General features: G+C 43.5%; 1 protein-coding gene across 2 annotated transcripts in view; it reads left to right on the forward strand.

The window, feature by feature from the left end:
- The window catches only part of ADAMTS12 (ADAM metallopeptidase with thrombospondin type 1 motif 12), a 345,960-nt gene that overhangs the window by 311,070 nt on the left and 21,200 nt on the right, over positions 1–13,690 (forward strand). Inside the window, exons 20-21 of one of the 2 annotated variants that reach the window (XM_038743882.1) lie at positions 1,841–1,993; positions 7,470–7,643. In XM_038743882.1, coding sequence (XP_038599810.1) covers positions 1,841–1,993; positions 7,470–7,643 — 327 coding nt within the window. The remainder of the gene's footprint in view (positions 1–1,840; positions 1,994–7,469; positions 7,644–13,690) is intronic. The other variant, XM_038743883.1, reaches the window with a different exon arrangement.

The following is a 13,690-nucleotide window of genomic DNA, read 5'->3' on the forward strand; positions in this document are numbered from 1 at the left end:
TTCAGAATCATTTTCAGCACCTGGCTATAATCCATAGATCCCATTCCACCTTTTTAACCCTGCTTTCTAGCCTGATACTCCATTCCTCTCCAGGTTCATCACTTGGATTGTCTTTACTCCTCCTAAGGGGCCTGTCTTCTCAGCAAGCTGAAATGAAAACAGCTCAGCAGCCCCAAGGTAACCCTGAATTGGATGAACTCAAAATTAGCCCTCCATGATTAAGGAAACAAAACTATTTGAGAGAAGGAAGATCCAGGTCATTTTAGGACATAAGAATAAAGCAATACGCAAATTATAGACCAGGTCTACCGGACAAAGGAAGACTAATGGTGACTAGAAAATCTAGGTAAAAATCAATACAGAACTTTCAGTCCAAACCCCTCCTAGTTGGTGAGCTCATGAAAGTCAGCCAGGATGGTTTTCCAAATGAATTATCATATTATTTTGATTTTGATATAGTTGATGGCATCTGTTTCATTTCTCAAACTTTTCAAGTCTGTTCTGTGACCTGATAAATCAATTGCCTCAGGATCACCAGCTGTAAGAACAGGATAAACTTTTAATTTAAATCTCCTCTTTTGGATGAATCCTGAAGAGTCACCCCACCTTGGAATCCACTGACTATTAATAGCTTTTGACAAGACTCTATTCTGCCGTTGCTTCATTTGGTAGATTTCGTCCATCCGCTCTGCTTTTCCGCCATCCTGAATTGATCGCTGCTGAAATAGAAACTGTCAAAATAAATTAAAGGACTTTAGTGGGCTCCAGAGACCGTCTGCATCTGTTTTCATTGTACCAAGATTAGACAAGAGTATAGCACAAGGGGATAAAGAACCTGGAAATTCAAGGGTCTGAGAACTGAATCTATTGGCTTTATCACTGTCTCCATGTGCCGGTGAGGAAATGCCTACAATGATGACAAAGTGGTATAGTAGAAAGAGCTCAGATCTGTGAGTTGGAAGACCTAGGTTCTAGCCTCAGCTATTGTCATTATTGTTGTTAATGGTATTTGTTAAGCACTTATCATGTGCCAGGCATTGTATTAAGCATTGGGGAAGATACAAGATAATCAGGTTGGGCACAGTCCATGCCCCGCATGGGGTTCAGCGTCTTCATCCCCGTTTTAAAGATGAGGGAACTGAGGCACAGAAAAGTTAAGTGACCTGCCTAAGGTCACACAGCAGACAAGTGGCAGAGCCGGGATTAGAACCCAGGTCCTTCTGACTTCCAAGCCTGTGCTCCACCCACTAGGCTATGCTGCTTCTCTGATCTGTTGTACAACCTGGGATAAGCCCCTTAATCTCTCTGGGCCCCTGTTTCTTCATCTGGAAAATCTACCTCTCCCTGCTTCCCAGGTTTATCATGGGGATAAAATGAGATCATTGCCGTGAGAGTGCTGAGAAAACAAAAACTACACTGCAAATTCAAGGTGGAATTATTATATTGGCTCAGCCTCCATATGCAAACCTTTGTAATGGGTATAATGGTATTTGGCCTTCCTTTTATTGGAGTTTCATTTATTAATATCTTTCAATCATGTATGTGACTCCCCTAGATAAATGAGCCGTTTAAAGCCCAGATCTATTTAAATTCCCATTGTATCGTGTGATTGTGAGCAGGTGTTTGGATTTCAGTCCATCTCTGAAATGTCTCTGGTGTGAAACATTCCTGCTCTTTCGGGTGAATCCATCCCTGTCATTCCCAGTTGCTGTGTTTTTCCCAGAATTGTTTGCAGTCAGCATGGGCAACTTTGCAAGTGGAAATTTTTAAAGTGCAACTCCGGCTAGACGTGAAGTCCTGAGTGTTTGATACTTCGATCTTTTCCCTCTCGGCCCCACAGTGTTCTACTTCCTGTGGCCTGGGGGGTTTCTGGAGGTCGGTGGAATGCAGCACTGGAAGGGATGCAGATTGTGACGCCATTCAAAAGCCTGACCCTGCAAGGAGATGTCACCTTCGTCCTTGCGCCAGGTGGAAAATGGGGAACTGGAGCAAGGTGAACTGCACAGCCCCACTGAGGGAGGGAAGGGATGGAAGGAATGGGTGCTTTTGGTTATTTCAAGCATTAAGCCCCTGGGGCCTTAGCATGGATAATCTGTTTACCTTTGCTCTCTTTTTGCTGTTACCAGTTGAATTTATGTTTTTCATTCATTCATTTATTCAATCATTTATTGAGCGCTTATTGTGTGCAGAGCACTGTACTAAGTGCTTGGGAAGTACAAGTTGGCAACATATAGAGACGGTCCCTACCCAACAACAGGTTCACAGTCTAGAAGGGGGAGACAGACAACATAACAAAACATGTGGACAGGTGTCACGTCATCAGAATAGAGATAAAGCTAGATGCACATCATTAACAAAATAAATAGAATAGTAAATATGTACAAGTAAAATAGAGTAATAAATCTGTACAAACATATATACAGGTGCTGTGCGGAGGGGAAGGAGGTAGGGCGGGGGAGATGGGGAGGAGGAGAGGAAAAAGGGGGCTCAGTTTAGGAAGGCCTCTGAAGGAGGTGAGCTCTCAGTAGGGCCTTGAAGGGAGGAAGAGACCTAGCTTGGTGGATGTGTGGAGGGAGGGCATTCCAGGTCAGGGGAAGGACGTGGACCGGGGGTCGACAGCGGGACAGGCAAGAATGAGGTACAGTGAGGAGGTTAGCGGCAGAGGAGCGGAGGGTACGGGCTGGGCTGGAAAAGGAGAGAAGGGAGGTGAGGTAGGAGGGGGCGAGGTGATGGACAGCCTTGAAGCTGAGAGTGAGGAATTTTTGCTTACTGCTTAGGTTGACTGGTAGCCACTGGAGATTTTTGAGGAGGGGAGGCAACATGCCCAGAGCGTTTCTGCACAAAGATGATCTGGGCAGCAGCATGAAGTATTTCCTCCTGTTCCCCCTATGTTTATAATCTGTGCCTGCCTGTCATCATCTGGCCCCCATTAGATTGAAAATCAATCAATCAATCGTATTTATTGAGCGCTTACTGTGTGCAGAGCATTGTACTAAGCGCTTGGGAAGTACAAGTTGGCAACATATAGAGACAGTCCCTACCCAACAGTGGGCTCACAGTCTAAAAGAGTGGGCTCACAGTCTAACAGAAAACTTCTGGTGAACAGTGCCGTTCAGTTCACGGTTAGGTTTCTACCAAGTACCGAACTGAAGAGTGAAAAGATGAACTATGGGAAAAACTAGGGCCTTATTTTGAACTCTCCAGTGGTATTGCAAATACCAATAATGATTCCTGTGGTAGTTGTTAAGCGCTTACTATGTGTCAAACACTGCACTAAACATTGGGGTAGAGCCAAGGTAATCGGGTACCACGTAGGACTCACGGTCTAAGTAGGAGGGAGAACACATATTGAATCCCCTTTCTGCAGATGAGGAAACTGAGGCTCAGAAAAATAAGTGACTTGCCGAAGGTCGTAGAGCAGACAAGTGGCAGAGCTGGGATTAGAATCCAGGTCCTCAGACTCCTAGGCCTGTGCTCTTTCTAATAGACCACACTTCTTCTCTAAATAATTTTCCAAGTTCACTGCCCTGGATATTTTTATGATCAGCTTTCCTTCTTCTCACTGAAACACAGGTTTTAAATTAAATTACCTTGTACCCTATTTTTAACCATTCCTTTGTCATAAATACTAATCCCAAGCAAGTCTGCTTGTGTCCATTTGCACAACAGTTGACAAGCTTAATATTCAAATTTGGAATTAAAGAATTTTGAGATAAAAAAGACTGTCTCCAGCTGAACCTAAAGACCATAATGCAGTTTGACCTTTTCAGAATGCAATTTTAATTTCCTGATAAGCTGTTGGTAGCGAGTCTTATTTTTCTGAACTCCCTTTGCCAAGTTGTTAGTTTGGGAAATTTGAATCTCTTTGTTACTGCTTGACACTGACTGTGCAGCCCCAGGTAATCACAGTCACTGTTTCTTGTGGGGGAATCAGCTCTAGTGCAAGAGTAGGATGAAAGTCTGTTATTTGAGAAAAGCTTATGCTCCTGTTGAGTTGTTTAACCTAGACACTGGATCAGAACAACTTCATAAACCATCAAAGCCACAGGGAGAAGGTCTCTCTGATTTCATTTCAACTTCACCACTGGCTCCAGTCAACCAATGATGTGTTCCGTTCTAATTTGATTTTCCTTAGAAATTACATCAGTTGAGTCACTTGCTGCAGTAGCTGGAAACGAAAAGGCATCATCAGGTCTTTCTGTTTTCATTAGTCCAACTCCTGACCTCGGCCCGATTTATGCATTCTTCCATTAGTAGAAACACAACAGAAATGACACTGCACAAGGCATTATGGGAAGTGAATTTGGAAAGCGTTATTGAGAACACTAAGGCAGAACATTGATATCAAAGTGCGATTTAATACCCTATCACTCCTCTTCTGCTTGCTCAGACTGGGGCCCTCTTATTTACTTGTATGTCATTAAAAACTTCATTTCCCTCCAAAAGTGAAAGAGCTCTCAGACGACAAAAGTGGTTCTGATTTTTTTATCAAATGTAAAAACAGATGGTGGGCAGTGATTTTACAAAGCAAAAAAAAAAAGCTTGCATTATGTAGTAGCATCAGATACATTTCTTTTTAATGAAAAAGCAACTCTACTGAGTTAACGACCATATCTGCCTAGATCTGTTTTGGCAAGATGGATGTCTGCTTTGTGTATAAATGACTGCCGTATTTTTTCATTGGTTCTGTGAGTGATATTAAATGAGCAGTTCTCTGCTTTGCAAGATAATGAAATGGCACCTTTTTTTCCATTTCAGGCGAGGGTTCTATTTTCTTAAAATAAAGCAAGCCTGCTTTATTTACAGAAGTATAAGAACTAGCAAGCAATTGCTATGGTCTACCTGTTTTCATATCTGGCCCTTGACAAGTTACAGCTTGAGCATCATTGTTCCCCCCATTTCAGGATTTTTTCTGGGTCTCTAGACATAGTGGACCACTTATTTCTGTCTCCTCCCTTGAAGTATCCTAATTTGGATCATGAACTTCTGATCGGAGTTGAACTTGTGAAAAACCCTCTAGGTCTTGGCAGGGCAAGGCTCGGGTCATGGCTCTTACCGAACTTTACCTCTGTGGGCTGACGCCACTTACCAATCAAACATCCATCTTGTAAAAGGAATAGATAGACCTACCTGACAATCACCACGTGCGCAGCTTTGTGGAGAGCTCTGAATTTGAAGGTCTAATTAGGAGGGTCGATATTTCCTGAATAGTTAACATCGAGGGGCCCATTTTTTCCATGTTTATCTCTACTTCTGACAATCAAGTCCCTCTTTCAACCAAGGAAGATGAGCCAGGGGAGAAGCCAGCCCATTTAGACTGAGTATTTGTGCAGTGTTTCAAAACACTGATCGCCCCTATCGAAGGCATTTGTCAAGCTCCTACTTTGTGGTGAGGTTGGAGAAGGTGCTGAGGACATTTCAGTGAAGGCTTATGATGGTTTAAGCCGGGGGATATTTACAACAATTTTGTCATAATATTAGGGGTGAGTTACTACAGGAAAGAAAGTTTCTAATCAATTCTACAACTTTTCTCCACAGAAGGCCGGTCAGAGTGATTCCCCCTCTTTTTGCTAGAGAAGCACTCTTGTGAGCCCCATGAGGAATAGATTCTGTGTTTAATTCCCTCCTGTGTATTTTCTCCCAATGCTCAGTGCAGTGCTGTGCACACAGGAAGTGCTTACTAAATACTATTACCACTAGTTCGGGTAGGTAACCAGACGTGGACAGAATTCTTGCTTTCCAGTTATGAGCTCAGTCCAAATGTGTCTCCAGGATGTGATGTCATTGCCTTTTACTGAGCTATCCTGCTGCTTTTCTGGCTAGCTATCTGATGAAGTATTGAGCTGGGTACTCCTGGGCTTCTTTGGGCTCCTTTGAGGCGTGGATTTTCCAAGGGGACCAACTACAACTTCTAGCCACAAATGAATTTCCAACCCTGTGCCCTGAGGGCCTCGTCCCCCTCTCCATCCCCCCCATCTTACCTCCTTCCCTTCCCCACAGCACCTGTATATATGTATATATGTTTGTACATATTTATTACTCTATTTATTTTATTTGTGCATATCTATTCTATTTATTTTATTTTGTTAGTATGTTTGGTTTTGTTCTCTGTCTCCCCGTTTTAGACTGTGAGCCCACTGTTGGGTAGGGACTGTCTCTATATGTTGCCAATTTGTACTTCCCAAGCGCTTAGTACAGTGCTCTGCACATAGTAAGCGCTCAATAAATACGATTGATGATGATGATGAGGGACAGGTGCACCTTTATACACTGTGCCCTCCCACTCTACAAAGTATAAAGTTGTGATGCTTCCAGTCTCTCAGCCCTAAATTTCAACAAAAAGAGCCCCCCGAATCACTTTAAGGGTGCCCAGACCCCACTCAGCCTTGGCTTCAGTTCTTATAATATAACTTTGGGGACATTCTCCTCAGTGCTCTCCAAATCCCTGGACCCCTGTCATTGCCACCATCCTTTAACTGAAATCCAAGTGTTTTACTGAAGGCAGGTGGGTCACTGGGGACTGTCATACTACACCTTAGCCCGGGGATGACTGCAAGAAGCTTGGGGTGAAGATGTTTCCTTTCCCTCCCATGACTTCCCAGGTCCACAGATCTTCCCGGTATCAGGAGCATCTGTGTTTTGTGTTCATCTGGGATCCACAGCATAAACTCTCCCTGTATCCTGCTCTCCCAGGGACCCAGCTCACTACCTCTTTCCTCCAAGATGGCCAAGAGTCTTCTCTTCCAGAAGCAGGGCGGCTCAGAGGAAAGAGGCCGGGCTTGGGAGTCAGAGGTCATGGGTTCTAATCCCAGCTCCACCACTTCTCAGCTGTGTGACTTCGGGCAAGTCACTTAACTTCTCTGTGCCTGTTACCTTATCTGTAAAATGGGGATGAAGACTGTGAGCCCCATGTGGGACAATCTGATTACCGTGCATCTACCTCAGCACTTAGAACAGTGGTTGGCACATAGTAAGCGCTTAATCAGTCAATCAATCAATCATATTTATTGAGTGCTTACTGTGTGCAGAGCACTGTACTAAGCACTTGGGAAGTACAAGTTGGCAACATATAGAGACGGTCCCTACCCAACAGTGGGCTCACAGTCTAGAAGGGGGAGACAGAGAACAAAACAAAACATATTAACAAAATAAAATAAATAGAATAGATATGTACAAGTAAAATAAATAAATAAATAGAGTAATAAATACGTACAAACATATATACTTATATACAAATACCAACTTTATTATTATCATTACCTGACCCCCCTGCTTCCTCCCCATCTTTTCCCTCTGATTGGTTCAGCCAAATATTTACACTTCTCTCAGGGAGGAGCGCCATGGAGGGACCCTTCTGACTTCCTTCTTCCCTTCCTAAGCATGGGGGCCGGTGGAACCAGCCTTTACCAAAGGCCTCCCTCAAGCACCTGAGAAACTGGTCACTCTCCCTCTTCTTATTCCCCAAACAGTGCTCCAGGAACTGTAGCGGTGGCGTCAGGGTCCGCCAAGCTCGCTGTGTTGACAGTCGTGCCCAGCAGAGTCTCCAGCCATTTCACTGCCAGTTGCTAGGATACAAGCCTCAGCTGAGCATGGGCTGTAATATCGAGCCCTGTGTGGAGTGGCTTACTGGACCTTGGAACGAGGTAACAGCTGGAATGATAAGCTATTAAAATGACCAATTAGCAATCCTTGGAACAAGACCATTAGTCTAGCTGTCCATTGTATTCAAAGGAATGAAACTGACCTCTTTCTGATAACGGAACATTTATGGAAAGGATAATCATTCTGACCGATGCAGTGGTTTTCAAATATTCTTTTGGGTTGGATGCCTGTATATCAGGCCTGGAGTGCATGCTAGGTATAACATTACTTTTATTGTTGTTTTTTTTTTTTTAGTTTACACCAAGAGGAAGGTATAATACATTGATTTGGAAATTGAGGCACAGATAGTGAACTAACCTGGCACTGGGGTAGAGCTGAGACTGCTGAGATTTACAAGTCCTGGACACTTGCTTTGTTATTTAGTACACAGCCTTTTCTTGGGAGAAGTCAACGTGGCTTAATGGATAGAGCATCGACTTGGGAGTCAGAAGGAACTGGGTTCTAATCCTGGCTCTGTCACATCATCATCATCAATCGTATTTATTGAGCGCTTACTGTGTGCAGAGCACTGTACTAAGCGCTTGGAAAGTACAAATTGGCAACATATAGAGACAGTCCCTAGTCACATCTGCTGTATGACCTTGGGCAAGTCAATTCACTTCTCTGGGCCTCAGTTCTCTCATCCCATAAAATAGCGATTAAGATTGTGAGCCCCAGGTGGGCAGGGACTGTGTCCAACCTGATTAACTTGTATCTACCCCAGTGTTGAGAACGGTGCTTGGCACCAAGTAAGTGCTTAAAAAGTAACATTATTATTATAATATATGAACCATGCTGCCCAACTAGAAATCTTTCCCCCTTTTACAGCATAAAACTCTTCTTAACTTTGCTGAGAAGCAAATTAATCCAGCTATCCTTACAGTGCTCCTGGCCCCGAGGGCATTATGTAAGCTTCCCAAGCACAGAGCTCGATGAATCTCACTGGAAACCTTGGCTGCCTGTGGAGATCAGAATCTAGTATGTAGGCCCCAATTTGAAATTTCTTCTTAGTTATTAGCAAAAATCAAATATGCTTCCAAGTCAGAAGTGAGAAGAAAGATGTTCTGAAGGGAGAGAAAATGTGAAACTGAGTAGAAGAAGTAGGGCTTGGGTAGATTTGGAAATCTTCCGTGTAGCGATAGCAGCTGAAACCACTGAAAAGATAGGAGAAGAACCAGGAGAGGACCATGTTAGATGGTGTTTTCATTCATTCAATCATATTTATTGAACACTTACTGTGTGCAGAGTACTGTAGGGAAGTACAGGAAAGAGCCTCTAGGAAAGAGCCCGGGCTTGGGAGTCAGAAGTCATGGGTTCTAATCCTGGCTCCTCCACTTGTCAGCTGTGTGACTTTGGGCAAGTCATTTAACTTCTCTGGGCCTTAGTTCCCTCATCTGTAAAATGGGGATTAAGACTGTGAGCCCCACGTGGGACACCCTGATCACCTTGTATCGACCCCAGTGCTTGGCACAGAGTAAGCGCTTAACAGATACCAACATTATTATTACTGTACTAAGTGCTTGGAGAGTACAGTTCAGCAACAGAGACATTCCCTGACCACAACAGGCTCACAGTCTAGAAGAAGGAGGGGGTCCATGTAGAGTTAAAAGCAGCAGAAAGGTCGAGGAAGGAGTAGAGGTTATTCGATTTGGCAAGGAGATCATTGGTGACTTTAGAGAGAGCTCTTTCCAAGAAGTAGAAACCAGACCGTAAGAGTTCAAGGAGAGAATTGGTGGAGAGGAAGTGGAGGCAGCGGGTGAAAACAAGTCTCTCTAGACTTTTGGAGAAGAATGGTAGGAGGGAGATGAATGATAATTGGAGAGAGCCATGTGGTCAAGAGAAAGGATTGGAGAAGCAGCGTGGCTTAGTGGAAAGAGCATGCGCTTGGGAGTCAGAGGTCATGGGTTCTAATCCCTGCTCTGCCACTTATCTACTGTGTGAAGTGCAAGTCACTTCACTCCTCTGTGCCTCAGTCACCTTGTCTGTAAAGTGGGGATTGAAATTGTGAGCCCCACATGGGACCACCTGATTAACTTGTATCTATCCCAGCACTTAGACCAGTGCTTAGCATGTAGTAAGTGCTTAACAAATACCATTATCATTATTATTATACTCTCCCTAGCACTTAGTACAGAGCTCAATAAATATGCTTGATTGATGATGTCGCCCAAGACTGGCTATTTTCTGGCCTGTGGAACTAATACTTTTGTAAATACTTCTTTTACTGCTTTATATCCTCCTAGCAGCCTCATAAAACTAGAATGAAATATCTCTCCACATTACGTGGGTGAGCAAAAAAGCTGATAGAAGAGTTGTGGGTTCTTTCTTCAGAAATCCAACTTGCTATTTGGCATTTATTTTATGAATGTCATAACCAATGCATCAGGACATTGAAATAATATATCAACTTCAATGTACGTAAAGTAGACAAGGTCATTACTGAAACTCAATCTACTGGGGCTTGTTTTATTGTGAAGGGAAAGAAAAGGAAATTCCTTTTTTCTTGTAGATAAAGCAATAAAGTAATAAGCGCAGCAATGGTTAGCTTCCTTTTTGGACTATTAGTCCTGATCTAAACAATAACATCTTAATTCCACTTACCTTTTGGTGATCATGTTTTGTTCAAATGGTATTAGATATTTTCTACTTTAGAAAAAGACAATTAATAGACTTCCTCTCAGGATTTTGTCCCTTAACTTAATTGCTTTCTTAACCTGTTGGAATGGGTTCCAGTATTTATTTTACCAATCCCTCCTTCCTTCATCTCATCATCCACCTCAATAATACTGATTGAGCACCTGCTGTGCATGGACCACTACACTGGATGTTCCCACTCTGTGCAGACCACTGTACTGGATACATGTTTGCAGAGTAGTAGAAGTATTGGAGGCTCACCACATGCAGAGTACTGTATTGAGTGAATCTGCTGTGTGCAGAGCACTGTACTAGACACCTAACTGTATGCAGAGTAGTAGAAGTAGTAGGTGGTTGCTGTGTGCAGAGCACTGTACTTGCTGCTTCCTTATCCTCATTGACTTTTTAGCCCCATTGCCTTCCTCATATATCACTGATGCTCAAATTCAAATAATCAGATCCTACTGTTGATTTCTGAACACAAGCCTGGCTGTGAGTCTGAGGTGCGGAGTTAAGACCGAATACGTTGATCTTAAGGCCTGCTGGTTTGCTTGCTTTCTTGTTCTCCTTTAGTTAACTATCTATTGGGTCAGTCAACCACATTTATTGAACACTTACTTTGTGCAGAGCACTGTCCTAAGTGCTTGGGAGAGTGCAATGCAACAGACACATTCCCTGCCCACAGTGAGCTTACCGTCTAGAGAACAAGTACAGTCTATGTCCTTATTAATAATAATAATAATAATAATGGCGGCATTTGTTAAGCACTTACTATGTGTGAAGCACTGTTCTAAGCACTGGGGGATACAAGGTGGTCAGGTTGTCCCATGTGGGGCTCACAGTCTTAACCCCTATTTTACAGATGAGGTAACTGAGGCTCAGAGAAGTTAAGTGACTTGCCCAAGGTCACACAGCAGACGTGGCAGAGCCGGGATTAGAACCCATGACCTCTGACTTCCAAGCCCGGGCTCTTTCCACTGAGCCACACTGCTTCTATTCACCCTCCCAACCCCCCATGAAGAGAGGGACGGTAATGTTGTCCCTGGTTTCCTAAAGATTAAAAAAAAATGAAAAGACCTGTTTCTAAGGATCAACATCACAAATCTACAACAGTCATAATACATTTCCTGTAGCAGTATATTTTTGCACCCTAATGCTTCTACATGGGGAATCCTCCAATTCAGGGTAAGCTCCTTGTGGGCAAGCCATCAAACCCATACTGAGGCTCTGACAAGTGAGATACCACCTGGTACACAATCACACTGACACCTCTGACACTGATTTCCTCTAGATTGTGAGCGCATTGTGGGAGGGGAACATGTCTACCGACTCCGTTCATTCATTTCATTCAATCGTATTTATTGAGCGCTTACTGTGTGCAGAGCACTGTACTAAGTGCTTGGGAAGTACAAGTTGGCAACATATAGAGATGGTCCCTACCCAACAATGGGCTCATTGTCTAGAAGGGGGAGACAGACAACAAAACAAATGTACTCTCCCAAGCATTTAATACAGTGCTCTGCACAGAGTAAGCGCTCTATAAATATAATTGATGGATTGATTAATTTGGCTCCGCTCCATACAGAGCCAAAGTATTTTCACTGACATTGGTGGACTGGGGTAGTAGCACTTGTGACCAGTGCCCAGAGAACACCATGAAAGGTTATAGCAAAACCAGGAGGCTGTGAATACCATTATTCTCTAGTATGGACCTTGACTGCTATTGTAAGAATGAAATACAATGTTCTATTGGAGGGAGGAAGGGAAGGTGTTTCAAAGAACAGAGTAGGTAGGAACTTATCAATCAATAGCACTTACTGAACACCTAATGTTTGCAGAGCACTGTATTAGACATGGGAAATTGTAAATCCTCAATCTGTGGGGGGGAGGGAGAGGAGAAGGGCGGGGACTGACTTTTAAATAAGTTAAAGATAGAATGTAACGAAGTATATAAGGTAATAATAATGATAGCATTTATTAAGCGCTTACTATGTGCAAAGCACTGTTCTAAGTGCTGGGGAGGTTACAAGGTGATCAGGTTATCCCACGGGGGGCTCACAGTCTTCATCCCCATTTTACAGATGAAGGAACTGAGGCCCAGAGAAGTTAAGTGACTTGCCCAAAATCACACAGCTGACAGTGGCAGAGCCAGGATTTGAACCCATGACCTCTGACTCCAAAGCCTGGGCTCTTTCCACTGAGCCACGCTGCTTCTCTAAATGCTATCATTATCATAATATATGTATGTAAGAGTTCTGCTGGAAGCTGTGAGTGTTTTAGCATTTATTAATAATAATTTATTATTATTTGCAGCAGTCAGATTATATAAGGTAGGAACAATTGGAGATTTTGTTTTTCTTAATTGTAATTGTTAAGCACTTCCTATGTTCCATGCAGTGTTCTCAGTGCTGGGGTAGATAAAAGGTAATCAGACTGGACACAGTCCCTGTCACCCGTGGGGCTCACTGCAACAGTGGACTGAGCACATGCCTGGGAGTCAGAAGGTCATGGGTTCTAATTCTGGCTCCACCGCTTGTCTGCTGTGTGACTTTGGGCAAGGCACTTAACTTCTCTGTGCCTCAGCTACCTCATCTATAAATTGGGGTTTGAGACAGTGAGGCCCATGTGGGACAGGGACTGCATCCAACCCCATTTGGTGTATCCACCCCAGTGCTCAGTATAGAGCTTGGCACATAGTAAGCACTTAACAATTACCATAATGATTATTTTAAGGATGAATTAACTGAGGCACAGAGAAGCGAGGTGAGTTGCCCAAGGACACAAGTGGTGAAGCTGGGACTAGAACCAGGCCCTTCTCACTCCCAAGCCTATCCTATACCCACTAGGCCATGCTGATTAATATGGGGAAGGCTTCCTGGTGGAGATGTGATTTCAGAAGGATTTTGAAGATAGGAAAAGTGGTAGTCTACTGGTTATGAAGGGGAAGAGAATTACAGACAGTTCATGAGGACATAAGTAAGGGGTTGCTGATGAGAGAGATGAGAACCAAACACAGTGAATGGGTTGGCTTGAGAGTGAGTTGGAGTGTCGTGGGAGAAGAGTGTTTGAGTAGATAGGAGAGAGATGATTGAGCTCTGTAGAGCCAATGGCTGGGAATTTCTGCTTGTTGCAGGGAGAAATAGGTAAACATTGAAAGTTTGATAACAGACTAAATATTGGGGTTGAAAGAAACAGAGTCTAAGATAAGGCCAGGCTTGAAAGCTGGAGAGAGATGAAGGTGCTGTCAACTGTGATGGGAAAGTAAGGAAGAGGAGAGGACTTGGGAGGGAAGAGAAGAAGTTCAGTGTTTTATATTGAGGTTGATTGGCCGGTGGGTCATCTGCATAGTGGTACCTGAAGGCAGGAGGAAATTCAAAATTTCAAGAAGGAGGGAGGTTGGGGCTAGTGAGGTGAG

Source organism: Tachyglossus aculeatus, chromosome 3 (genome assembly GCF_015852505.1).
Source record: "Tachyglossus aculeatus isolate mTacAcu1 chromosome 3, mTacAcu1.pri, whole genome shotgun sequence".
Lineage (NCBI taxonomy): Eukaryota > Metazoa > Chordata > Mammalia > Monotremata > Tachyglossidae > Tachyglossus > Tachyglossus aculeatus.